Raw genomic sequence first — 25,749 nt, 5'->3', positions numbered from 1 at the left:
TGCTTTTCCACTAGCCCATATGTCTTAGGAAGTCCGCCTATGTTTTTCTCCTGCATTAGTATCCCCAGCACCATTCCCAATACTTAGTAGGTGCCTGATAACCACATGTTGGATGAATCAATGAACATAGAGAAATTGGACTTATAAAAAACTTTCTTCTAATTAGAGTACACTGTAGAAAGACAGGATGCCAAACTAAAGAATTTAGACTTTTTTTAGATAGGCAACAAGGAGCCATTGAAGGTTTTTGAGAAAGGAAGATGCATGGGCTGACCTTTATTTTAGTAAGATCTGTGTGGAGATGGAGGTGAAAAGGCTGCAAGGAGGCTGTGGCAGAGTCCAGAGGAGACATAATGGCCTGAAGAGGGGTAGTGGCCACATGGGGAACAGTGGGAGGTGGCCAATGTCCCACCTCTACTCTGACCCCAGAGCCAGCTACCAAGCCTGGCAATGACCTCACAATCACTCCCCAGGCCTTCTACCCTTTAAGGCCAATATCCCAGCGTCTTGGCTCACTCTGCCCTTTATGTTCACATCTGGAGGCCACACCTTACCTTCTGAATCACCAGGCCATCGAGTCCAGATAAAGGGATCAAGAGAGTGAGAGAGTGCCAGCCACCTCCCACCCAAGCCACTAGCAAGACTCCACAATGTTAGAGCAACCAGTGTACCTGAAGGATTTAATGCCCACAAAGAGGAAATCCATGTGGAAGACTGCCGAAGAGAGGCGCATGTCTGACCTCACCCGTGTGCTGGAGTGGCTGGAGCGGAGGCAGGGGAAGAAGAAACAAGCTCCCGAGGTGGGTACCATCCAAGAGAAATGGCAGGAAGACTTTACTCAAGATAGTTGCAGTAGGGGAGAGAGATTGGACTTGACTCTCCTGAAACAAAAGGCGGGATAATTTTGAAGTGCTGGGATAAGCTAGTGAGAAGTACCCAAGGACATCAATGGGGTGGGGGAATTAGTTAATATGATTAGGCTGTCTGTGTTGCTAATTTGCGCTTATCAATGTTAGGCTCCCATCCTCTCACAGAGACTGAGAGACAGGGTACAATCTTTCTTGATGATTATATTTCAAAGGGTCCTCCCAGGTCCTTGAGAAAAACATTTCTGGATTGTAAAACTAGCAATAGAGTGAGAAATTTACATCTCAAAGGGGCAGAGAAAAAATTTACAAATGCAAGTTTTCTAGAGGAAAGGTTCTACGGAAAAGGAGGCCAAAGACCTATCATCAGGAAGAAACCTGTCTAAAGTTTAGTCAAGCTGGGCAAATGTTAGTATCGGTCAGAATTCTAGAAGAGCCAAGGGGTAGTGGCTTCTGGGTCTCCGTGTTGCAGGATGGGATCTTCCTACTGCCCTCAGCTCTTCCCTCCTTGTGATGCCTTCAGAATCAAAGAACATTCGTTCCTCACTGCCATTACTGCAACTGCGACTCCAGCTAACATACCTCCTCTTTTCTACCCTACATTGAGCTAGTTCTAACCTGCCCTTTCCTCTTTCTCCAAGAAGTATAGCAACCAAGTTTGCCTCAGTTTTTCCCAGAGCTACCCCAAGACCCGTTATCTATGAAGAACCAAGCCATGTCTTTGGAAAGTGGTGTCCTCTGCAGAAGATGCCACCTGGTCTTGAATCTCCCGACCCTAGAGCAAAATGAGTAAAAAATGCCATTACTAATGACAATGCTCATCACATCACTAACTTTTAATGTTTATTGTGGTGAAGGCCCTGTGTTTAGATTTGTACCTGGGTTATGTGGTCAACTGCTCCCAGTCAGGCTACCAGGGAGGCGCTATTTTTACCCCCAGTTGAAGGATAAGGAAAGTGAAAATAAGTCTTTTTATTGCACTCACAGAAGTAATAAAGGGCAGAGTCAGGGCTCAAACTGAGATTTATCCAATTCCCAAATGCATGGGCTTTGCTGGGCCGACTCCCCATAACTGCCTCCACTTCCTCTGCTTTATCCAGGTCAGCACCTGCCTTTGGGGAAAGCTTCCATTCTGTTCATGTACTTACTTACTATATTAGTCCATTCTCACACTGCTACAAAGAAATACCTGAGACTGGGTAATTTATTAAAAAAAAAAAAAAAGTTTAATTGGCTCATGGCTGTACAAGAAGCATAGGGGGTTCTGCTTCTGGGGAGGCCTCAGGAAGCTTACAATCATGGCAGAAGGCAAAAGAGGAGCAGGCACTTCACATGGCCAGAGCAAGAAGTGGGAGGATGAGGTGCCACACACACTTTTAAATCACTGGATCTCACGAGAACTCTCTCCTTCATGACATTACCAAGGGGAATCATGTTAAGCCATGAGAAACTGCCCCCGTGATCTAATCACCTCCCACCAGGCCCCCACCTCCAACACTGGAGATTACAACTTGACGTGAGATTTGGGGAGAGACACAGATCCAAACCATACCACTTACCATTTATAGTCAGAAAGATCTCGAGTGCCAATTCCATCAGACTCATCTGACAAACATATTTTACTCTAAGGTGCTAATGATTTACAGATAGCTTACCCACTGCCTTGATTTGGGGGCAAAGGGGAAGCTTGACTTCTGGGTCTCTCTAAACTCAATTTAATATCGATCACAGGAATTACATTCACTTCCATGGTTAATATGTTCAGGTCTATCTCCTTTTACCAGGATAAGATTCTAATAATCACATTTTAACAGCTTTACCTTAAATGTGGCTTTTATTGTAAATAACTTTGGACCTAGAGAGGGAGAAAGTTTACATGGGAAATATAATTAAGTCATCAAGCATCATTACCTTTCCCAGAAGCATCTGGGTTTTTAAAGAAGCTTCTAAGAGGAAGATGACATGTCCTGACAGGTCTCCGACAGCAGCAGGTGACAGGGGACCCTCTAGTGAGAAGGTTGGGGTCTATCTTTACCACTCAGGGCCTTCTGTGGCCTCCCCTCCTGGGGTCTGGCCTGGCCATCCAGATCTCCCCACGACAGACTGCTCATGGTATTTCCCCTTGTGATCCATTTGGCATCAGCGAAGACCCCTGAGGTCTGAAGTCTCAGCCATGGAGGATGCTGAATCCGTGAATGTTGCAGTTTCCTTAAGTCTAAGGCATTGCCATGTCGATCTGCTCAGGCTTCCCCAAAATGGGAGCTGTGTGGGAAGCTACTCAGGTGACTCTTCTGGGGAGGCTGAGGATTGAGCTGGGGATGGTGGAAAGGGCTGCCCTGGAGGAGATGGGTCAGCCTAGCTCCTCATAGCCTGAAAATGCAGCCTTGGTTCTGAGTTGCACTGTTTCTCCACTAAGCCAAACAAAACCCCAAAGCTAACCAGCATTACCTTCCTTAGAAAGCAACTTGCAACATGAAGCAGGGCCTTGGACAGCTTCCTTCCACACTCCCAAACGGCTTATGGAAACTTCCCTTCCACCCACTCCGCATAATAACCTACCCCCGATAATTCATGGAGGGCATTGCACATGCATGTCAAAATTCAGTTATTGCTCTCAGTAACTTTATGAAGTAGGTCCTACTATTATCCCCACCTTTCAGACAAGGAAACTAAGCCACAGAGAGAGCAGAAACTTGCCAAGGTCACTCAGCTCTCAGCCGTGGATAGAGCAGGAATCCGGGCAATCTGACTTGGAGACTGCAGTCCAGGCCACTGTCTCCCCGTAACCATAAGCAGTACATTCCCAGAGGAGACCCAGTCTATTTAGTTTTTCCCATGATACTCTGGCACCCACCCCTACTCCTTATAGACTAGGCGGGATGCTTCCTGGGTGGCCTGCCCTTTATGTGCTTCTGCTGGGCTCCTGGACTGTGGGACCCTGGAGATTCCTAATGACCCTACCCTCCCTGCATCCCCTGTAAGAACAGGAGGACCAGGAATGTGCCATGCACAAGGAACTCCATTCACGGCAGGGTGTGCTCAGCTCTTGGGTGGGTGGTAAGGAATACCTGGGGAAAGAGAAAGGCAAGGTCAGTGGTGACCACCCCTCCAGGAAGACTAGATGGGGTGGGTGCCTGGGGTGCTCCGGGACCAAGGAAGAGGCCGGGCTGAGCAAAGGCCCAGAGGTCTGGATCAGCAGCACCTGCTCAAAGTCAGGGCAGCCTTCCTGTGGCTCCAGACTGGAGGCAGGGGCAGGAAGGTCACAGCTGGTAAGGCCACGTGGAGGCTGGAGGGGCTTCTTACCAGGCTAGGGAGTGAGGCCCTTATGAGGGGGGGAGGATGTGATGGGGAGCCCCTCATGGATTCTGAGGTTGAGAGGAACAGGACCAGGCCTGGAGCTTACAACGTCACTCTGTGGGCAGCAACATGTATACCAGGGTGCATCCAGAAGCAGAGGAACAGTGACAACCAGACCTACAGTGTGTGCACTGAAGCCTGTGGAGGGGAGGGGCAGCCCCTCACCTGGGAGCCTTCTCCTCGGGGAAAGGGAAGGGACGCTGTCCCCACAGGGGTGGCTGCAGGGCTCTCTTCCCTTGGCTTTTCAGAAGCAAAAGCCCAAAGTGGTGATAGTCCTTAAAGGAAATGAGAAGAAGGAAGAGAAGAAAGGCAAAGGCCTCGTGACGGCACGGGGAGGGAACCACAAGGCCACGGAGACTTCCCAGAAGGTAATGCGGCCCCCCATCCTCCCCTCACCCGCACTGGGTCTCCAAATGAAGGAGGGGGTCCCCGCTTCTCTCCTGCATAATGTCTGCCTGCTTTCTAAATTTTAAGGCTCTGAAATTCACTCTGGCCCCACATTAACACTCATATAAAATCTCCACCCTTCCCTACCCTGTCCAGCTGTGCTACTCAATTGCTGCCTCCCTGTAGTTTCATTCTTCACTAGTGGCACATCCTCCCTCACCCATATTTATCCCCTGAAGCCATTCAGGAAGACCACTTGGAAGATGAGAACACCATGGCTCAGTGAGGGACAGGAGCTTTCTGGCCAGGCGGCTAACAGGGCAGACCCACCCAGACCTAATAGCCTCCAAGGGCCTGTGTTTCCAAGGCCCCCAGGGACCCCTCTGATATATGGTGGGAAAAAGACGGAGGCGTTGGTGAGCAAGCACCCATGGGCAGACCTTGCCCCTCCGACCTCTGCCAGGGCCCGGGGAAGCTCTCTCCTTGGTTGCCTTTGCCTGCCTTTCAGCAAACCCTTGAAATCACTGTTTGTTTGCTTGGGATGGAGGTGGGGAGGGTGAGCCAGGTTCTGTAACTGGGGTGTGACTTCTCACCTGTTCCCTCCAAGGCCTTAGGAAAGAGGTTCAGGAAGGACAGGGACGCGGTCTCCTACCGAAGGCTCTATGGAGTGGAGCAAAAGGGAAAACGCCTCAGCATGGTCCCTGGCAGCTATGTCAAGGATGGCCCCAAGAAATCTGGTAAGAGAAAAACCTTGGCCCAGCCGTCAGAATCCTCCTCCATAATCTCTTCCTTTAGGAGCAACCGAAAGCTCACGCCATCCTTAGAGCAGTAGCATCCACCGCAATCCAACCATTGTGCACACAGGAGTCAGAAGCCCGCATGGAGGCTTGGGAGGGACCACTACTGGGGTCGCTCTTGGCAAGCGGGATGTGACGTGAACAGGAGGTGAATGTCTGTCAAGGCCCTGGCGCTCCTGAGTGTTCCCTTCTCAGGAAACCAACGTCATGTGTCCAGGTTCCTGAAGCCATTTTGGTGACATCAACTTCATGAGTTACAAATCATCTAATTAATTCAGATACTGTGACAATATCAACTATAGAAGGTACCACTCCTGCTGGCCTGAAACTTGCCAGGAGTTGCTCACCTCTAGGAAGGAATGAGTTTAGGCTGTGCCAGATCCCCAATTTCAAAGACTGCCTGGGTCCTGACCCTGGCTCTACCACTTTATAAGGAACTCAGAGTTGTATAATCCTGGACAACTTATTCCACCTCCGGAGTCTGGTTTTTCATCTGTAAAATGGGATGATAATAATACCTGCCTCATAGTATGGTTGTGAGGTTTAAGCAAGATGAGGCATGAAAAGTAACTAGCCTGACCAAGAGGAGGTGCTGAATGAATATTAGTGGTTTTTTTCTAAGTAAAAATTTTGCTAAAGTTTCAGGTGGTCTTTATTGTGGTATTGGAAAAACAGATGCATTTGTTATGTCAGGCCCCTTGGGACAGAGGTGTAGGGTAGAAGAGAAATCTGGAAGGGATTCCAACTAGCCCAGGAGAAAAGTACACAGGAGCCTCCAAGCAGAGGCTGTCAATTCTCATACATAAAATTGCCCCATTGTGCCCAACAAAACGACAAAATCTTTTTTTCCCCTTTTCATTTAATATACCAAAGCCATTGTGACCAAATTGCAGTCACTTCCCTTTAAGATTTAAATGCAGTCGGCTTTCAGTGAAGTTTAGAATCCCAGATTAAATCCTAGAACAGCACTTTAGGGGCATTACTGGTGAAATCTGAAGACGTTCTATAATATACAAAAAAATCTTAATTTCTTAGTCTTGACAAACATGTCATGGACGTAAGATGTTACCATTAAGGGAAAATGGATGAAGGATATACAGGAATCCTCTTTATTTTCTTTGCAACATTTCTGTAAATCCATATGTGATGGTTAATATTGAGTGTCAACTTGATTGGATTGAAGAATGCAAAGTATTGTTCCTGGGTGTGTCTGTGAGGGTATTGCCAGAGCAGATTAACACTTGAGTCAGTGGACTGGGAGAGGCCAACTCACCCTCAAGCTGAGTGGGCACCATCTAATCAGTTGCCCGCACAGCTAGAATAAAGCAGGCAGAAGTTGGAAGGATCAGACTTGCTGAGTCATCTGGCCTTCATCTTTCTCCTGTGCTGGCTGCTTCCTGCCCTTGAACATCAGACTCCAAGTTCTTCAGCTTTTGGACACTTGAATCTATACCAGTGGTTTGCCAGGGGCTCTCAGGCCTTTGGCCACAGACTGAAGGCTGCACTGTTGGCTTCCCTACTTTTGAGGTTTTGGGACACGGACTGGCTTCCTTGCTCCTCAGCTGGCAGACTGCCTATTGTGGGACTTCACCTTGTGATCGTGTGAGTTAATACTCCTTAATAAACTCCTCTTCATATATACATCTATCCTATTAGTTCTGACCCTCGATGGAAACTTGACTAATACACCACAATTATTCTAAAATATTTGAAGTTTATTTAAAAAATAAACTAGATTGCCTTATGCCTTATGGGAAGCCCCATACCTTCCCCAAACTTTCTGTGACTACCAGTGTAATGTCTGGCCACAAAATCCTGGTCCTGCTGGACCCTGGAGCTTCTGTAAATATTGCTTCCAGTGGCTGCTATTTTGTCTCTTTGATTTCTCCTGAAACCTCTTACATGGAAGTCATTGTATATAAATACATTCTATTGAAGGCTTGGGGCCAACAGAGGGAAAGAATTACATCACAGAATCATACAGCAAACAAATTAGAGGTTGAAGATTAGACTCCCTTGTTCTTCAAAGTCCTTTATCCAACCCTGCCACCAGGAGATTTTTCCCTAGCTACATGTCTTTGCAGGAAGTAGCCCCCTGATGTTTTTCTCAACTCCAAGACTGGGTAAGGCGAGGCAAGCCAGGAGTTGAGGCCGCCAAATTTAAGGAAGCACTCACTCTCAGATGCCAATCATGCACTAGTGTGAGTCTCAGAGTGAATGCCTCCTTAAATTTTGCACCCTGGGCACCTTGCTTTCCTCGCCCGAGTCCTGGTACTGCTCAGTTCTCCCTCTTCCTCTCTCTTTCCTCTTCTCTTTCCTCCCTGCTCTTCCTTCTCCACCTAACACTTTCCCATTGGCTTTTTACTTGAAGAGAACCATGTTTCATTTGTCTTGTTCCACACTCAAAGTAGTCTATTAAGACATTTTCTTAAACAATTCACTCCCTGAAAGAAACCCATACCAGCTGATTAAATAATTATTTCCATCTCACTGCACAAGGATGCCAGCAGGTCAGGTTGACTTGACACCCATTTGGTTCCCTGCAGTTCCCTTCTTTCCACCATTCAAGTCGAATCCACTCTATGGGAGAATGAAGAAGCCTTGTCTCTCCTGATGTAATAAGACCAATGGCCAGTGGGTTACAAATGACCACTGGTTGCAAATGGGCAAGCCCAAGTGCAAAAAGTGCTCAGCAGCATCTGGAACAGTCTGGGCCTCAAGATGTGGCACCCAGAACCTAGTCAGGGCTGAGCCTAGGCACGGTAAGGAGAGCCTCTGGTGTAGACTGGCAAGAGGACTAAAATGAATGGGTATGATCTGAATTGGCAGACAAGTTCAAAACAAAGCAGCCCCTAGGAAGGGCCTAGAGATAGTCACATACACCATGCCTGATGTTAGCTTGGGTTGCCATAGGCAAAGCACATCCTGATTACATTACATTACATGCACCTTCCCAGGAAATGTTACTATCTCAATGTGGAAGTTGGATGTCAGAGTCTATCCTATCACTTCTGCCTCACTCTCCCTTCATGACCAGTGACTGGGTCCTGTAGCTTCTGCCTCCTTAATATCTTTAATCTCCTTCTCTTCTTCTCCATTTTCACAACCAATATCTTAGCTTAACCATGATCCTCATCCACTATAAGAATCACCAATTGCTTTCAACCTCTATGACTGCCACATTGACCTTCCTCAGTTATTTATGCCTTTATATTTAAAGTGAGTTTTGAGTCAGGCAGCATGGCTCATGCTTGTAATCGCAGAACTTTTGGAGGGCAAGGCAAGAGGATCACTTGAGGCCAGAAGTTTGAGAACAGCCTAGGCAACATAGTGAGACCCCCATCTCTACAAATAAACAAATAAGTAGAGTTTCTTCATTACACCACTAAAATAAATTAATAAAGCTCCAATAACTAATTCTACAGCAATGCAGCTCCATGAACTGACTGACAAATAATTCAGAGTAATGCTCTTAAGGACATTCACCGAGCTACAAGGAAACCAACAACTAAATGCAATAGGAAAACAATACTTGGGCAAAATGAGTTCAGCAATGGAATAGAAACCATTTTTTAAAAGCCAAAAAAGGCCAGCACTTTGGGAGGCCAAGCAGGCAGATCATCTGAGGCTGGGAGTTCAAGACCAGCCTGAACAACATGGAGAAACCCCATCTCTACTAAAAATACAAAGTTAGCCAGGTGTGGTGGTGCGTGCCTGTAATCCCAGCTACTCAGGAGGCTGAGGCAGGAGAATTGCTCGAACCCAGGAGGCAAAGGTTGCAGTGAGCCGAGATCGCACCATTGCACTCCAGCCTGGGCAACAAGAGCATAACTCCATCAGAAAAAAAAAGCCAAAAAACAGTTCCTGGAGCTGAAGACCAAGATGTCTGAATTGAAAAACCCAATAGAGCGCTTCAATGGCAGACTCAATCAAACAGAAGAATCAGTGAATTTAAAGACATGTCATTTGAAATTATTCAGTCAGAGGAGTAAAAAAAAAAAAAAAAAAGGACTGAAAAAGAATAAAGGAAGCCAACAGACTTATGATACACTAGCAAGTGAAACAATACATATTATGGACGTCTAAGAAGGAGAATAGCATAATAAAATGTATTGAAAGAAATAATGGCTGTAAAGTTTCCAAATTTGAGGAAAGAGATGTACATTAAGATTCATGAGGCCCAGTCATCCCCAAATATGTTGAACACCAAAAGGTCTGCACCAAGACATATTATAACTAAATTGTCAAAAGTCAAAGACAATGAAAGAATTTTGAAAGCAGCAGAAAAAAAGCTACTTGTCATACACAAGGAAACCCCCACAAGACTATGAGTAGATTTCTCAGGAGAAACCTTGCAGGTCAGGAGAGAATGGAATGAAATATTTAAAATATTGAAAGAAAATAGCTGCCAACCAAGGATATTGTACCTGATAAAGCTGTTTTTTAGAAATAAAAGGAAAGGACTTTCCCAAAGAGTGAGAGTTTTCATCACCATTGAACCTGCCTTATAAGAAATCATAAAGTGAGTTCCTCAAACTGAAATAAAAGGACACTAATTAACAATGTAAAACACATGAACGTATAAAATTAACTAGTAAAGATACATATATAGTCAAATTTCAAATTCTCTAATATCATAATGGTGATATATGAATGACTTTCAACTCTAGTATAAAAGCTAAAAAACAAATGTATTAAAATTAACTATAACTATAATAATTTGTTAATGGATACACAATACAAAATATATGTATACTGTTATATCAATAACCTAAAATGACAGGTGGAGCGTAAAAGTATAGTTTTTGTATATGATCTAAGTTAAGTTGTTACCAGTTTAAAATAGAATGTTATAACTATAAAATGTCTTATGGCCAGACACGGTGGCTCACGCCTGTAATTCCTACACTTTGGGAGGCTGAGGGGGTGGATCACGAGGTCAGGACCAGCCTGGCCAATACGATGAAACCTCATCTCTACTAATAATACAAAATTTAGCCAGATGTGGTGGCATGCGCCTCAGCTACTCAGGAGGCTGAGGCAGGAGAACTGCTTGAACCTGGGAGGCAGAGGTTGCAGTGAGCTGAGATCATGCCATTGCACTCCAACCTGGGCGACGGAGTGAGACTCCATCTCAAAATAAAAAAATGTTTTGTACAAGCCTTACGGTAACCACAAAAAACAAACCTGTAGTAAATAAATGAAAGAAAAATAAATAAAAACATACTGCTCCAAAAACTCATTAAATCACAAAAGAAGACATCAAGAGAGGAAAAAAAGAAAGAAATAAACTACAAAGCAGTCAAAAAACAATGACCAAAATGACAGTAAGTTTCTACCTATTGATAATTACTTTAAATATAAATGGATTAAATGCTCCAATTGAAAGACATAGACTGGCTGAATGAATTTAATAAAAACAAGATCCAATTATATGCTGCCCATGAGAGACTCACTTTAGCTTTAAGGACACACACGGCCTGAAAAAGAAGGAATTGGAAAAGATATTCCATGCAAATGGTAACCTAAGGAGAGCATCAGTAGCTATACTAATATCAGATTTTAAGTCAGAAACTGTCACAAGAAAAAAAGAAGGTTGTCATGTAACAGGGGATTGATTCATCAAGGAGACATAACAATTGAAATATTTATTCACTCAACATCAGAGTACCTAAATATATTTTAAAAATTAACAGAACTGAAAGGAGAAATAAACAGCAACACAATAATAGTGGGGGCTTTAACACTTCACTCTCAACAATGGGTAGGTCATGCGGGCAGAAAATTAATAAGGAAAACAGCAGATTTGAACAAAACTGTAGACCAAATGGACCTAACATATGTTTATACATCCCGTCATAATACACATTCTTCTCAAATGTATGTAGAATATTCTCCAGAAGTGGTCATATGTTGGACCACAAGTCATTTTTTTTTAAGTGCAGCAGTACATGTGCAGATTTGTTACATAGGTAAATTGTGTCATGGGGGTTTGTTGTAGAGATTATTCATCACCCAGGTGATGTACCCATTAGTTATTTTCCCTGATCCTCTTCCTCCTCCCACCCTCCACCCTCAGGTATGCCCCAGTTTCCTTTGTTCCCCTCTATGTGGCCATGTGTTCTCATCATTTGGCTCCCACTTATTAGTGAGAACATGCAGTCTTTGGTTTTCTGTTTCTGCATCAGTTTGCTAAGGATAATGGCCTGCTGCTCCATCCCTGTTCTTCCAAAAAATATGGTTTTGTTCTTTTTATGGCTGCATAGTATTCCGTGCTGTATATGTACCATATTTTCTTTATTCAGCCTACCATATGTGGACATTTAAGTCAATTCCATGCTTTGCTTTTGTGAATAATGCTGCAGTGAACGTATGTGTGCATGTGTCTTTATGGTAAACTGATTTATATTCCTTTGGGTATATACCTAGTAATGCGATTGCTCAGTCAAATGGTAGTTCTATTTTTAATTCTTTGAGGAATCACCACACTGCTTTCCACAATGGTTGAACCAGTTTACACTCTCATCAGCAGTACCTAAGTATTCCCTTTTCTCCACAACCTCACCATCATCTGTTATTTTTTGACTTTTTAATAAAAGCCACTCTGACTGATGTGAGATGGTATCTCATTGTGGTTTTGATTTGCATTTTTCTAATGATCAGTGATGTTGAGGTTTTTTTCCATATGCTTGTTGGCTGCATGTATGTCTTCTTTTGAAAAGTGTCTTTTCGTGTCCTTTGCCCACTTTTTTTTTTGTTTTATCTTTCTTGTAAGTTTGTTAAAGTTCTTTGTAGGTGCTGGATATTAGACCTTTGTTAGACTCGATAGTTTAATTTTTTTCTTCTATTCTGTAGGTTGTCTGTTTACTCTGTTGACAGTTTCTTTTCTTGTGCAGATTTGGTTTGTCAGTATTTTGTTGAGGCTTTTTGCATTAATGTTCAAGGAATTGACCTGATGTTTTCTTTTTTTGTTGTGTCCCTGCCATATTTTGGTATCAGCATGATGCTGGCCTCATAGAAAGAGTTAGGAAGGAGTCCCTCCTTCTCAATTTTTTGAAATTGTTTCAGTAGGAATTGTACCAGCTCTTCATTGTACATCTTGTAGAATTTGGCTGTGAATCTATCTGGTCCTGGGCTTCTTTTGTTGTTGTTGTTGGTAGGTTAATTACTGATTCAATTTTGGAGCTCATTATTAGTCTGTTCAGGGATTCAGTTTCTTCCTGGTTCAGTTCAGTCTCGAGAGGGTGTATGTGTCCAGTAATTTATCCATTTCTTCTAGATTTTCTAGCTTGTGTACAGAGAGGTTTTCATAATATTCTCTGATGGTTATTTGTATTTCTGGGGGGTCAGTGGTAATATCTCCTTTGTAGTTTTTAATTACGTTTATTCGGATCCTGTCTCTTTTCTTCTTTATTAGTCTAGCTAGCAGTCTATGTGTTTTATTAATTCTTTCAAAATACCAGGCCGGCTGTGGTGGCTCACACCCATAATCCCAGCAGTTTGGGAGGCCGAGAGGGGCGGATGCCTTGAGCCCAGGAGTTCAAGACCAGCCTGGGCAACATAGTGAGATCCTATCTGTATTAAGAAAAAAATTAAAAAGAAAAAAAAAACCACAACTCCTGGATTCCTTGATCTTATAAATGTTTTTGTGTGTGTGTGTCTCAGTCTCCTTCAGTTCAGCTCTGATTTTGGTTATTTCTTGTTTTTTGCTAGTTTTGGGGTTGGTTTGCTCTTGGTTCTCTAGTTCTTTTAGATGTGATGTTAGGTTGGTAAATTGAGATTTCTCTAACTTTTTGATGTGAGTGATCAGTGATATAAATTTCCCTCTAAATACTACCTTAGCTGTGTCCCAGAGATTCTGGTATATTCTATTTTTATTTTCATTTGTTTGAAATAACTTCTTGATTTCTGCCTTAATTTCATTATTTACCCAAAAGTCATTCAGGAGCAGGCTATTTAATTTCCATGAAATCGTATGGGGTTTTTCTTCCTAAGATAAGGTCTCACTTTGTTACCCAGGCTGGAGTGAAGTGGCAGGATCGTGGCTCACTACAACCTAGACATCTCATGCTCAAGCAGTCCTCCCACTTCAGCCCCTCAAGTAGCTGGGATTACAGGTGCACACCACCATGACCAGCTAATTTTTGTATTTTTTTGTAGAGATGAGGTTTTGACATGTTACCCAGGGTGGTCTTAAACTCCTGAGCTCAAGTGATCTGCCTTACTTGGCCTTCCAAAGTGCTAGAATTATAGGCATACCCCTTGTGCTCAGCGAAATTGTATGGTTTTGAGTGATTTTCTTGGTCTTGATTTCTAATTTTATTGCACTGCACAAAACACATCTTAACAAATTCAAGAAGACTAAAATTATATTAACTATCTTTTCTTACCACAAAGGTATAAAACAAGTCAGTAAAATGAGAACAATTAGAAAATTAAAAAATATGTGGAAATTAAACAACACATATCTTCGCATGTGTTTCTAGCTTGTTCCATCTATTCTTTGCTTTTTCTTTCTTCTTTTCCTGCCCTCTTTTAGACCAAATATTGTTTATGATTCCATTTTATCTCCTTCATTAGCTTCCTAGTTATAACTCTTTGTTGCAGCCGGGTGCGGTGGCTCACGCCTGTAATCCTAGCACTTTGGGAGATGGAGGTGGGTGGATCACCTGAGGTTAGGAGTTCGAGACCAGCCTGGCCAACATGGCAAAACCCTGTCTCTACTAAAAATACAAAAATTAGGCAGGCATGGTGGTGCGTGCCTGTAGTCCCAGCTACAGGAGGCTGAGGCAGGAGAATCACTTGAATCCAGGAGGCAGAGGTTGCAATGAGCCGAGGTCGTGACACTGTGCTCTAGCCTGGGCAACAGAGTGAGACTCCATCTCAAAAAAAAAAAAAATACAAAAACTAGCCAAGTGTGGTGACGCACATCTGTAATCCCAGCTACTCAGGAGGCTGAGGCAGGAAAATCGCTTAGACCTGGGAAGCGGAAATTGCAGTGAATCAAGATTGCACCCCACTGCACTCCAGCATGGGAGACAGGGCAAGACTCCATATTAAAAAACACAAAATCATTTTAGTGATGATGTTAATGTATATAGTATACATCTTTAAACCAGCACAGTCTATCTTCATTTTATGTAAAGCATAAGAACCTTACGAGAGTATACTTCCATTTCTCCTCTCCCCTTCTACATGCTGTTGTTGCCACACATTGTATTTTTCCATATTATAAATCCCACAAGTGTTATGATTTTTGCCCTAAGCAATTACGTTTCCAAGCGACTTTTGTGTTTACTCACGCATTTAACATTTCCAGTGCTCTTCATTGGATCCAGATTTCTGTCTGGAATAATTTTCCTTCTACCTGAAGATTTTCCTTTAATGTATCTTGTGGTGTGGCTTTGTTGGTAATAAATTTGTATAGCTTTTGTATATCCAGAAGGGTCTTTATTTCACTTTTGTTTCTGAGAGACACTTTTGCTGAGTGTAGAATTTTAGATTGTCAACCTTTCTTCATCCAATACTTTAAAGTTTGGTCTACCATCCTCTGGCTTGTTTGCAATGGGAAGCTGACTCTCTTCCTAATTTTTGTTCCTCTGTAAAGTGTTTTTTTCCTCTGGCTTCTAAGATTTTCTTGTAAGAAAGGAGCTTATGATGTGCCTTAATGTCATTTGCTTAATGTTTCTTGTGTTTGTATTTGAGGTTTGTTGAAATTCTTGGTTTACAGTTTTCATCAAATTTTACCAATTTGCTGGCCATTATTTCTTCACAAATTTATTTCATTTCTCCATTCTCTCCCCTCTCTTTCAGGCACCCAAATTACACATATTTAAAGTCCCAAAATTCATCTTGTGTTTTTCTTCATCTTTCAGTCTTTTCTCTTTGTGTTTCATCTCGTACAGTTTCTTGTGCTATACTTTCAAGTCCACTAATCCTTTCTTCTTCAATACCGAATCTGCTGTTAATCCCATCCAATAGAATTTTTCATTTCAAACACTGTCATTTTCATCTCTAGAATTTCAATTTGGGTCATTTTAAATCTTCTGTGTCTCTTCTTAATGTGACCTTGCCTTGGAGGGCATAACAGGAGTATGCCATACTAGCTGTTGTCGTATTCTTGTCTACCAATTCTTTCACTGGAGTACTTTCTTTTCTGGCTTGTTCTGGCTAGTCCTCAGCTGAGGGGAATCTGCATAACTCTGCAGTTCTTGGTGCAGCTTTTTCCTGTTGTTCTAGCTCTTACAGTTTACCTAAATTATCTGGTCTCTCTCCTCAACTCAAGGGGACTCCTAGGCTCTGTCTAGGCTTCTCTGCAACCCCATGCTGCAACCTGGAAGCATCTCCCAACTGAAGGCTGGGGCAATCATGAGGCTCCCCTCATTTCTTTCCCCTCACTCAAGGATCACTGCCCTATGTTGCGTGTTGTCCAATGTCTAAAAACTGCTATTTCATATAACATGCCCAGTTTTTTAATTGCTTAAGGTGGAAGGATAAATCCAATCCCTGCTACCCCATCTTGACTGAAAGCAGAAGTCTCAAATTGGCCTTTCCAAAACTTAAACCTTATTGAATGCAATAACAAGTCACTGAAAAGTTTTACGAAGGAAATTACTAAGTTGAATTTAAATTTTAGAAAGTTTGCTCTGGCTATGAGCCAGGGAAAGATCCTGGGAAAACAACTGTAACACCTTGCCAAAGTAAATCTTAGTAAAGTGTGAGTAGCTAGACTGGGAAAGGGAATTCCCTCCATGGGCACCTATGTCCAGGATATTGTGTAGACACCAGGCCAAGGATACATCCCCTAATGCACAGGGCTAGAAGGCCACACCCCCTTTTGTCTCCACGAGCGCAGAGTGAGCTTCTGGTGTCCCGAACATGGCTCACTAGAAATATAACCTATCTCTTCAGCCACAAACCCAGGAATGTGGGTCATTTTTGTCCAAAAGAGTGGCCAGGACAGGCTTCCAGAAAAAGGCTCTGACAATGTGGGCTCAGGTCCTCAGTTCACCACTGATAATCTGTGGCATCTTAAGCACATTACCTAATCCCTCTGATCCTAGTGTTCTCCTTTGTCAAATGGACATGACGTGGTTGTGAGACTGATGTGCCCCCACTGCCAGAAAGCCCTTGAACGCTGTCTGGTATGTGAGTCACTCAACACATGTCAGCTAATCTGTGTAATTGTCATTACTTTTTATATTGCTACTGCTCTTTCCTTCATGAGATCCACCTTGCACGGAAGAGGATCAGATGTTTCAGGAAAGGCAATTGCCCTTTCTCCAAGGAATTTCCTTATTTGTGTAAAAGAGAATGTGCAGCTCATGATCCTCCCATAGCATAGCGCCAATTTTCTGCACGTGCAAACGGACTGCTGAGGCCACCTGACCTTATCACCCTGTCAAGGACCAGCTATGATGCCAGAACACCATGTGCCATAAAAAGTCCTAATTCAGCCACTAACTCATTGCGACATCTTGGGCAGGTCACACCCACTCCTCAGGCCACTGTCTCCACATTTATGTAATTGTAGGAGGTCTAGATGCATTTCGACTAGGAATATCCTGATAAAATTCCCAAACTTTGTTGATGAAATCTTACAAGCTTACAGACAGAATAATTTACTTATAAGGGGAAAAAAAAATCAACCTGCCATCAACGTGGAATAGCACATATGCATTGCAAAGAATGAAAACCCCCATAATACTGCCCCAATTCACATAAGTCACTATCAAACAAATGAATTATATTTGTAGATTCAGAAATATTTAGGGATTTTTATAAGCCATACAGTCTTTCATCTGCAGAAAATTCTCTAGGAGAGACTAGAAACAACATATTGGCAAGTAATTTAAAATCAAAATCTAGATAAACATTTAAAACCAGGTGAGATAGAAAGGTTGACGACAAAAGGAAAAGCAAAGAAACCACAAGGAAGTGCAAGTAGATGAGTTAGAACTGAGGCTAAAAGAAACACATAGAGTAAAAGAGGGACCTTTTTAAATGTTAGAATAAGTAATAACCATAAACCTACATGCATCAAAAAATGTAGAAGCTAAATAAATAAAGCAAGACATTTAGAAATGCAGGGAGAACCTGTTAAAGATATAGTTATGGTGGTCCATTTTATTTTATTTTTATTTTTTGACTTTTAGGTTCTAGGAGTACATGTGCGGGTTTGTTACATGGGTAAATTCTGTGTCGCTGACGCCTGGTGTATAAATGATCCTATCACCCAAGTAGTGAGCATGTGATGTGGTTTGGCTGTGTCCCCACGCAAATCTCATCTTGAATTGTGGTTCCCACAGTTCCCAAGTGTTGTGGGAGAAACTGGTGGGAGGTAATTGAATCATGGGATTGGGTCTTTCCCATGATGTTCTTGTGATAGTGAATAAGTCTTATGAGATCTAATGGTTTTATAACTGGAAGTTCCCCTGCACAAGTTCTTCCTGCCTGCTGCCGTGTAAGACCTCTCTTGCTCTTCTGCCACGATTGTGAGGCCTCCCCAGCCATGTGGAACTGTGAGTCAATGAAACCTCTTTCCTTTATAAATTACCCAGTCTTGGGTACAACTTTATTAGCAGCATGAGAACAGACTAACATAGCATAGTAACTGGATAGGTAGCCTTTCAACCCATATCTCCCTCCCATTCTCCCCACTATGGGGGTAAATTTTAATACACCTCCTTCAGAAACAAATAGAAGATCATATAGACAATAACAGGAAATACATAGAAGAATGTAACTATGCAGTTAACAAACCATAGCTTTACATCTGAATAGAGAACATGTATTTTTTTATATCCAAACAATATTTACAAAAATCACCTGTGTGCTTCATCACGGAGAAAATACTAACATTCACAAAAGTAAAGATTTTAGGGCTACCTACATCATCTCAAACCAACAATTAGAAATAACCCTCAACTTTAAAAATTGGAAATTAAAAAACATACATCCAAATTACGCTTGTATCAAAGAAAATAACTAATGAAATAAGCCTGTTTCATATCAAAACCTATGAGACAAAGGCAAAATGTATGCTCAGAAGAAAATGTACAGTAAAAACTAAAGGTAATAATTCTTTATAAAACACATAATAAAAGAAATTGCCAACACTTTTATTAATTTAGTAAGTAGAAGAATTATGAAAAAGAGAAAATTAATATATTAAATACTGGCTGGGGTTAATGAATAATATCAAGATCAAAAGTTGAAAAAGCAAGTGACATGAAAGCAATTGCTATGAAGTAATCATAAGCCTTGTTAAAAGGAAGAGTAAAAATATACAAGATTTTATATGAGAAAGGATGTAAATAAAATAAAAGAACTGTAATAGAATACTATACCTCTATACAATATACAATACATTTTAAAACCTAAAGGAAATGGATGATTTTCTATTATACTATATATTATCAAAATTGGTACAATAAAGAGCAGAAAAATTGAATAGGGCAATTTCTGCAGGGAAGGTTGAAAATAATTAACATTTTCCACTAAAAAATGGCACTAAGACAAATGGTTTCATGCAAGGTTTTAACATTTAAAGAGCAAATAATTTTAACGTTAGTTCAACTATTACAGACTGCCTAAAATATAGACATTTCTGCACTAATTTAACAAGCTATTAAATTAATGCAGAACTTTAATATTAAAACTTATACCAAAAAAGTTGGCCAATCTCACAATAATATAAATGTGAAAATCTAGAAATTTTTAGCAAATATACTCAATGTATGAAAATACATCACATGTACAATGTCTGAAATGAATTCCACCATGAACAAGTGGGCTTTATTACAGCAGGTAAGAAGTGGTTCATTATGAGGATGTCTAAGAACACAATTTATTACATCAACATATTAAAGGAAAAAATGTGATTATATCAGTAGATGGCAAAAAAAAAAAAAAATGCAATGAGTAGAATCAAGCAATTATCACCAGTAAAAACTCTATGTTAACCAGGGATAAACCACTAAAATATGATAAAACATATACCCCAAATAGGGGCAAATATCATTCTAAAAGATGCAATGCCCAAATTACTTAAAATCCGGAACAAAATGAGGCTTAATCCCTATCATCATTATCGGCAATGTTTTAGAGGGTCTGTCAAATGTAATATATATTAAAAAGAATATATAATTTTGATAAATATTGGAGGAATGATACATTCATTTTTTCCCCCTAATATGATTGTATATCTGCAAAACTCATGAAATTCTATTTAAAAAGTAATAAAATTTACTGCGGTTGCTGGTATACTAGACAAGTATAGTTTTTTGTTTGTTTGTTTGTTTGTTTGTTTTTGGGACAGGGTCTCTCGCTCTGTCACCCAGGCTGAAGTGCAGTGGTGTGATCATAGCTCACCGCAGCCTTGACCTCCTGGGCTCAAGCAGTCCTGCCAAGTCAGCCTCACAAGTAGCTAGCATGACAGGCATGTGCCACCACACCCCTAATTTTTTTTTTTTTTTTTTTTTTTTTTGGTAGAGATGGAGTCTCACTTTGTTAGTCTTTTCAGGTTAGTCTTGAACTCCTGGCCTCAATCCATGCTGCCCAGGCTAGTCTTGAACTCCTGGGCTCCAATGGTCCACCTGCCTCTGTCTCTCAAAGTGCTGGAATTATAGACATGAGCCAGCATGCCCAGCTGACAAATATAGTTTTTAAAAAACAGTATATTTAGCCAGGCATGGTGGCTCACGCCTGTAATCCCAGCACTTTGGGAGGTTGAGGCAGGCAGATCATGAGGTCAGGAGATCGAGACCATCCTGGCTAACACGGTGAAACCCCATCTGTACTAAAAATACAAAAAAATTAGCCAGGCGTGGTGGCGGGCACCTGTGGTCCTAGCTGCTGGGGAGGCTGAGGCAGGAGAATGGCGTGAACCCAGGAGGTGGAGTTTGCAGTGAGCTGAGATCGCACCACTGCACTTCAGCCTGGGTGACAGAGCGAGACCCCATCTCAAGAAAAAAAAAACAAACGGTAGACTTTTCTCTATATGCTTGTCATACCAGTTAGAAATGGAAATGGGTACAAAATATTACATCCTCCTGAGTAAAAATACATAAAACACTTAGAAGGAAATTTAGCAAGAAAAAAATATTAAGGTGTCCAAGCTCTAGTCCAACCTTCACGCTGGCCACATGGGACCCAGGATGGATTTGAATGTGGCTCAACATAAATTTGTAAACTTTCTTAAAACATCACGAGATTTTTTTTGCGTTTTTTTTTTTTTTTTTCCTCATCAGCTATCATTAGTGTTAGTGTATTTTAGGTGTGGCCCAAGAGAATTCTTCTAATGTGGCCCAGGGAAGCCAAAATATTGGGCACCCCTGCAAGTCCAACAACATTTTGTTTGGTACAAACCCCATATTTGGGTCACATCAGACACTCACCATTTCATTTCGTGTATTTGTGCCTTCACACATTCTATTCCTCTGCCTGTGATCCTTTCCTTTCTTTTCTAACTGATCAACTATTGGCCCTTTCAAACCCAGCTCAAAACTTTTCTCTTCTGATACCTTCCCTGGGATATCAGAAGATATCCTCTAGGTTACCTCCTCTACGCACATTCCACTTAGGGGAACTCCCACTGGGGAGGATGGAGAGAACAGACAGAAAGAAGCAGAAAGAGGGAAAGACGGAAAGGAAGGGAGTTGGAACAAGGCAAGGAGAAAGGAGGGAGGGGAAAAAGGATTGAACAAACAAAGAAGGAGAACCTGGGTTAGGCGCGGTGGCTCACGCCTGTAATCCCAACACTTTGGGAGGCTAAAGCAGGTGGACCATTTGAGCCCGGGAGTTCAAGACCAGCCTGGGCAACATGGCAAAACCCTATCTCTACAAAAATATAAAAGTTTATCAGGAGTGGAGGCATGTGCCTATAGGTCCAGCTACACGGGAGGGTGAAGCATGAGGATCACTGAGCCTGTGAGATAGAGGCTGCGGTGAGGTATGATTGTGCTACTGCATTCCAGCCTGGGCCACAGAGTGAGGAAACTCAGTCTCAAAAAAAGAAAGTGGGGAAGGGGTGTAGAGAACCTGTGAAAGCCATGAAAAGACCTCATATTTCAGAACAGGTATTGTTTGAAGTCCATGCATCCCTACAGCCTTCATCCCCTTCCTGCTTACCCCACCTCTCAAGCCTCCCATGATCTAACTCTTTGATGACATCTGTCCAATTTCAGATACAGATATCAAGGATGCAGTCGACCCAGAGTCTACTCAGCGGCCAAACCCATTCCGTCGACAAAGCGTTGTCTTAGATCCCGTGTTACAGGACGGTACCTTTAGCAGCCGGAGGGCAACCTTCATGAGAGACTGGTCCAACAAGATGCCTGACACGGCTTACGAACGCAAGCTAAAGAGCCTCATGGAGAAAAGCACCGAGCCTAAGATGGAAAACATAAGGATGCTGAAGCCAGAGGAGGTGCTGAGCTGCCGGTGAGAGCTGCCACCCCCTGGGCAGAGGGGTGGGATCCTGGAACAGGCTTTGCTTACTCCTGTCTCCGGCTCAAACACCTTGGCTTAACCTGAAGATCTAGGAGTAGGGGCTTGGCGTGGCTGAGCTCTGCCCTTTGGTCCCAAAGGACTGCTCCGGGGCTCAAGCCAGTGGGTCTTCAGCAGCTCACCTGCTGGTAGACCATCGCCTGAATAGACATGTCATTTAGGTGCTGTCATTTTGATGCCACACCTTTCAACAACCCTCCCAATATTTCCATTTGTTTCAATATTACTCAAAAAGGAAAGAATGTGGCTTTGTCTTAACAGGAAGATTTCCCTACGATCCTTTGCACTGTGGGGTTGAGTTGCTGGTGATGGTAGCCACCATCCCCAGTGACCTACCTGCTGCATGTTTGGGCTTTTAGACTGTCTAAGGGATCATGAACAAAGTGTGGAACCATTTGCTATTTACTGCTCTTCCCAAAGAGTCTCCCTTCTCACTTGCTCTCTGTCCTGTTTATCAGGGCTTTCTGGGTTTCAGCAGTGGAGCCCAGACTCCCCGCCACCTCCAAAAACAAGCATCCTTCTCCCTAGCCCAGTGTTTTCCTTTACTGTAAAGTTGTAACTGACAAAGTTTGGAAACTTTAGCAAATAAGGAAACAAGACAACAGAGTAATGTAGTTGTTATCATCCTTGTAGGGTTGACATCAGTAAACTCATCTGTGGGTTTAAGATGGCCTCAAATGTCTAGCGATCTAATAACCCCATCACAAAGTCCTGCTCTGCTCACTGACGGGCAGAAGGTTAACTGGCTTCAAGATGAACAGGCAGAGACCTCAGCAGACTGCCCTTGCTGGTTGGTTCCATGACTGGATAACTTTGGCCATGGCTTTCAGATGGACCATGTGGTTCTAATTGACTCTGGGCAACAAGCAGCCTACCTGGGTTCCATGGTGGGGGAAAAGAGATTTGGACAGGACTCCTGCCCTCCAAAGAGACGGAAAGAATATTTGAAGAGATAGCATACGAAACCATTTAAGAAACAACCAAGAAAAGAATGGAGTGGTTCAGAGTGAGATTTATTATTATTGAGACAGTCTCTCTCTGTCGCCCAGGCTAGAGTGCAGTGATGCGATCTCGGCTCACTGCAACCTCCAGCTCCCAGGTTCAAGCAACTCTCGTGCCTCAGCCTCCTGAGTAGCTGGGATTATAAGCGTGCACCAACAAACCCAGCTAATTTTTGTATTTTTAGTAGAGATGGAGTTTTGCCATGTTTCCCAGGCTGGTCTTGAACTCCTGTTCTCAAGTGGTTCGCCTGCCTTGGCCTCCCAAAGCACTAGATTACAGGTGTGAGCCACAGCGCTTGGCCAGGATGAGATCTTAACAAGTGTCCCCATATACTTATGCATGAGACCCTCATAGGCTGATCAGGGAAAAAGTAGTCCAAGTGTGGGAACTGGTGAGGGAGTCTGAGCTGGCCATAAGAACAGGTAGGCTCTGGGAAGACCTTAAAGAACAGTGGCCATTCCTAACAGGCAGAAAATCACATTATATCAACACACAGCGCCTCTCCCATAGTCTGTGGCAAAGTAAGCAACCAGCAGGCAGCCTGAGTAGGGGCCTACACTCTATACTAAAGCTGGGACCAAGGTCAGGGTTGCTGGTAGAATAAGAAGCTCTCTGGATCACACAGTATAAGTGGGATTGATCCCATTCTTCAGTATCAATCAGAATTTTGGGGCTCTAGCTAATATTCTAGATCAATGATCTGATTTTTAAATTGTGTGGATATTATTAAGAAACAAATGCTCTCCACTATGCCTGCAACTTTGCTCTGCGGTTATTTCCACTGTCTGTGTCTTTCTCGGCCCGTGGCCTCTCTCAGTGTATGTGCGCATGACAGTGACAAATCACGTAACAATTCACATTCTGCCTTTTCTCACCACTTGGTACTGTTACAGCCATGTGGCACCATCTTCTTTATGCCATTCTAACTATGGCTTTTTAATTAAGCTCCTTGACATAAGGTAGTCCATTATCGGATTGACTATTTCTCTGTTAGTGGATTTACTCATTTTCCTGTTGTTGACAATCCCAAAATGAACATCTTTTATTTATATAGCTTTTCTTTCCATTGACTTCTCTTCTTAGGATACATCGAGAACCTGAGTGGGGTTACTGAGTCAAAGATAATGAATGTTTTTTTCTTTGGAGGCAACTGACTGCCAAAAGAGTTACACCAATGCAAACTCCCACCTCCTTTGTGGGGTGTCCCACTGTCTTATAAAGTCTCTATCAGCTCCACGGATGACTGGGAGAGCCAGCCCCTTGCAGAGCACCCACACTTACTGCTGCTTAAATCTAAGCTCTTTTCAATAAAGTTAGAAGCTGCTGTGACTCCACCTTCAACTGACCTCTTTTGCCTTCTCTTGAACAGATACCTGAGGTTGTCCAAGGAGAACATTCGGACCTTGCTTAAGCTGTGCAAGGATGCAGGAATGAATGTGGATATCCACCCCCACATGGTCGAAGGGGACATAGACGCTAAAAAGGTGTTCCCCGGAATACGCAGTGTGGCACTCTAAATAGCTCCTCTCGCCACCACCTTCAGTCTCCTTCTGTCATGGGACCCTTTGTCTCCAGATGCCATCCTCTGGCATACTACAAGTAGTCCTTCCAACCTAGTGCATCCCTTTAGAAAATAAGCAATCAGAAAACAAGCCTCGGTTGTGTGATCATTGTGCTGCAGTAAGACTGGTCCTTGACATCCAAGTCAGAACCAGCTTAGGAGAAACTGTAGTTTTTCTCCTAACCAAAAGAAGAATCCTTAGAAAGGGCTTCTTAGGAAGGAAGGCTTAGGAGTTTTTTTTTTAAAAAAAAAAAAAAAAAAAAAGTGGGGTGGGGTCCAGGGTCCTCAGAGGGAAATTAGAAAGGACAAAGTGTAAAGGGGCTGGTTGAGAACACACACACATGCCCCACGCCCATGAGCAGGACTTGGCTTTGTGGGGACCTGGCCTTCTTGTGTGCAGAGTGGGGGACTGATCAGGGGCAGTGAGAGAGGGAAATGCTATCAACATATGGAGGCAAGGAAGGAGACCTTTGGGTGCGTACAACCACAGACCCCAAAAGGGGCCCGAAACCTTTCAGAACTGGTAGGTGCCTCAATATCAGCAAATCCAGGACCTTATTCATTTCAAGAAAAGAAGCCGCAGAGGGCAAGAAACTTGCTCAGAGTCACATAGATGAGAAACGGCAGGGTTGAGATGAAAACAGTATCTTCCCCAAGTCTCCTGCCCTGCTCTCTTGCATGATTGTGGCCAATCCTGCAGAAATCTTTTGAGACAGAGCCTTCCCATCTGGGTATGCTGGCCAACCAAGGTCACAAACTCAGGCCCTTCCAGTCCCTGCAAGTGTTTCAACCAAGTCTGAATCCCAAGTGTTCTACTTAATAGCTGTGTGACTTTAGGAAAGTTCCTTTACCTTTCTGTGCCTGTTTCCTTGCCTGTAGAATGGGGTTAATGACAGTATGTGCTGAGCAGGGGTGCTGTGAAGAGCACGTGAGAGCTTGCATGTGAAGCAGGGAGCACAGTCAGTGACAACCGAGAACTCCATACAAATGTGGGCTGTTTCATAGTTCGCTGGGGTAGACGAGGAGCTGATTTTCCAGCCGCTGCTTTTCTGAGAGGGATCCCCAAAACTAGGCATGTCAATCCCCATGGAAAAGCTGCTAATACCAAATCCACATCTGCTTATGGCAAACCTAAACATCTAATGATCTCTGGGTCTCCAAGAGCTAGGACACACCCCAGAGAGACTCCCATACAGAATCTCCGCTGGGCAGCCACTACTCCAGCCAGTCTTGCGAGCAGGTGTTACTCCTTGACTCCATATACTAAAAT

At 42.9% G+C, this 25,749-nt stretch overlaps 1 protein-coding gene across 1 annotated transcript; it reads left to right on the top strand.

Moving 5' to 3' along the window:
- The first annotated feature begins 504 nt into the window (after window positions 1-504).
- Window positions 505-24,588, top strand: CUNH16orf78 (chromosome unknown C16orf78 homolog). The gene is made up of 5 exons (XM_017885563.1): window positions 505-800; window positions 4,472-4,591; window positions 5,218-5,347; window positions 21,595-21,850; window positions 24,288-24,588. The coding sequence occupies exons 1-5, from the start codon at window positions 651-653 to the stop codon at window positions 24,433-24,435; spliced, it is 804 nt and encodes a 267-aa protein (XP_017741052.1). The 5' UTR covers window positions 505-650; the 3' UTR covers window positions 24,436-24,588.
- Window positions 24,589-25,749: the final 1,161 nt, after the last annotated feature.

Source organism: Rhinopithecus bieti, unplaced genomic scaffold (assembly GCF_001698545.2).
Source record: "Rhinopithecus bieti isolate Rb0 unplaced genomic scaffold, ASM169854v2 scaffold_15185, whole genome shotgun sequence".
Classification (NCBI taxonomy): domain Eukaryota; kingdom Metazoa; phylum Chordata; class Mammalia; order Primates; family Cercopithecidae; genus Rhinopithecus; species Rhinopithecus bieti.
Note: the sequence above shows the minus strand (reverse complement) of the source record. Positions and strands in the feature narration are given on the sequence as shown.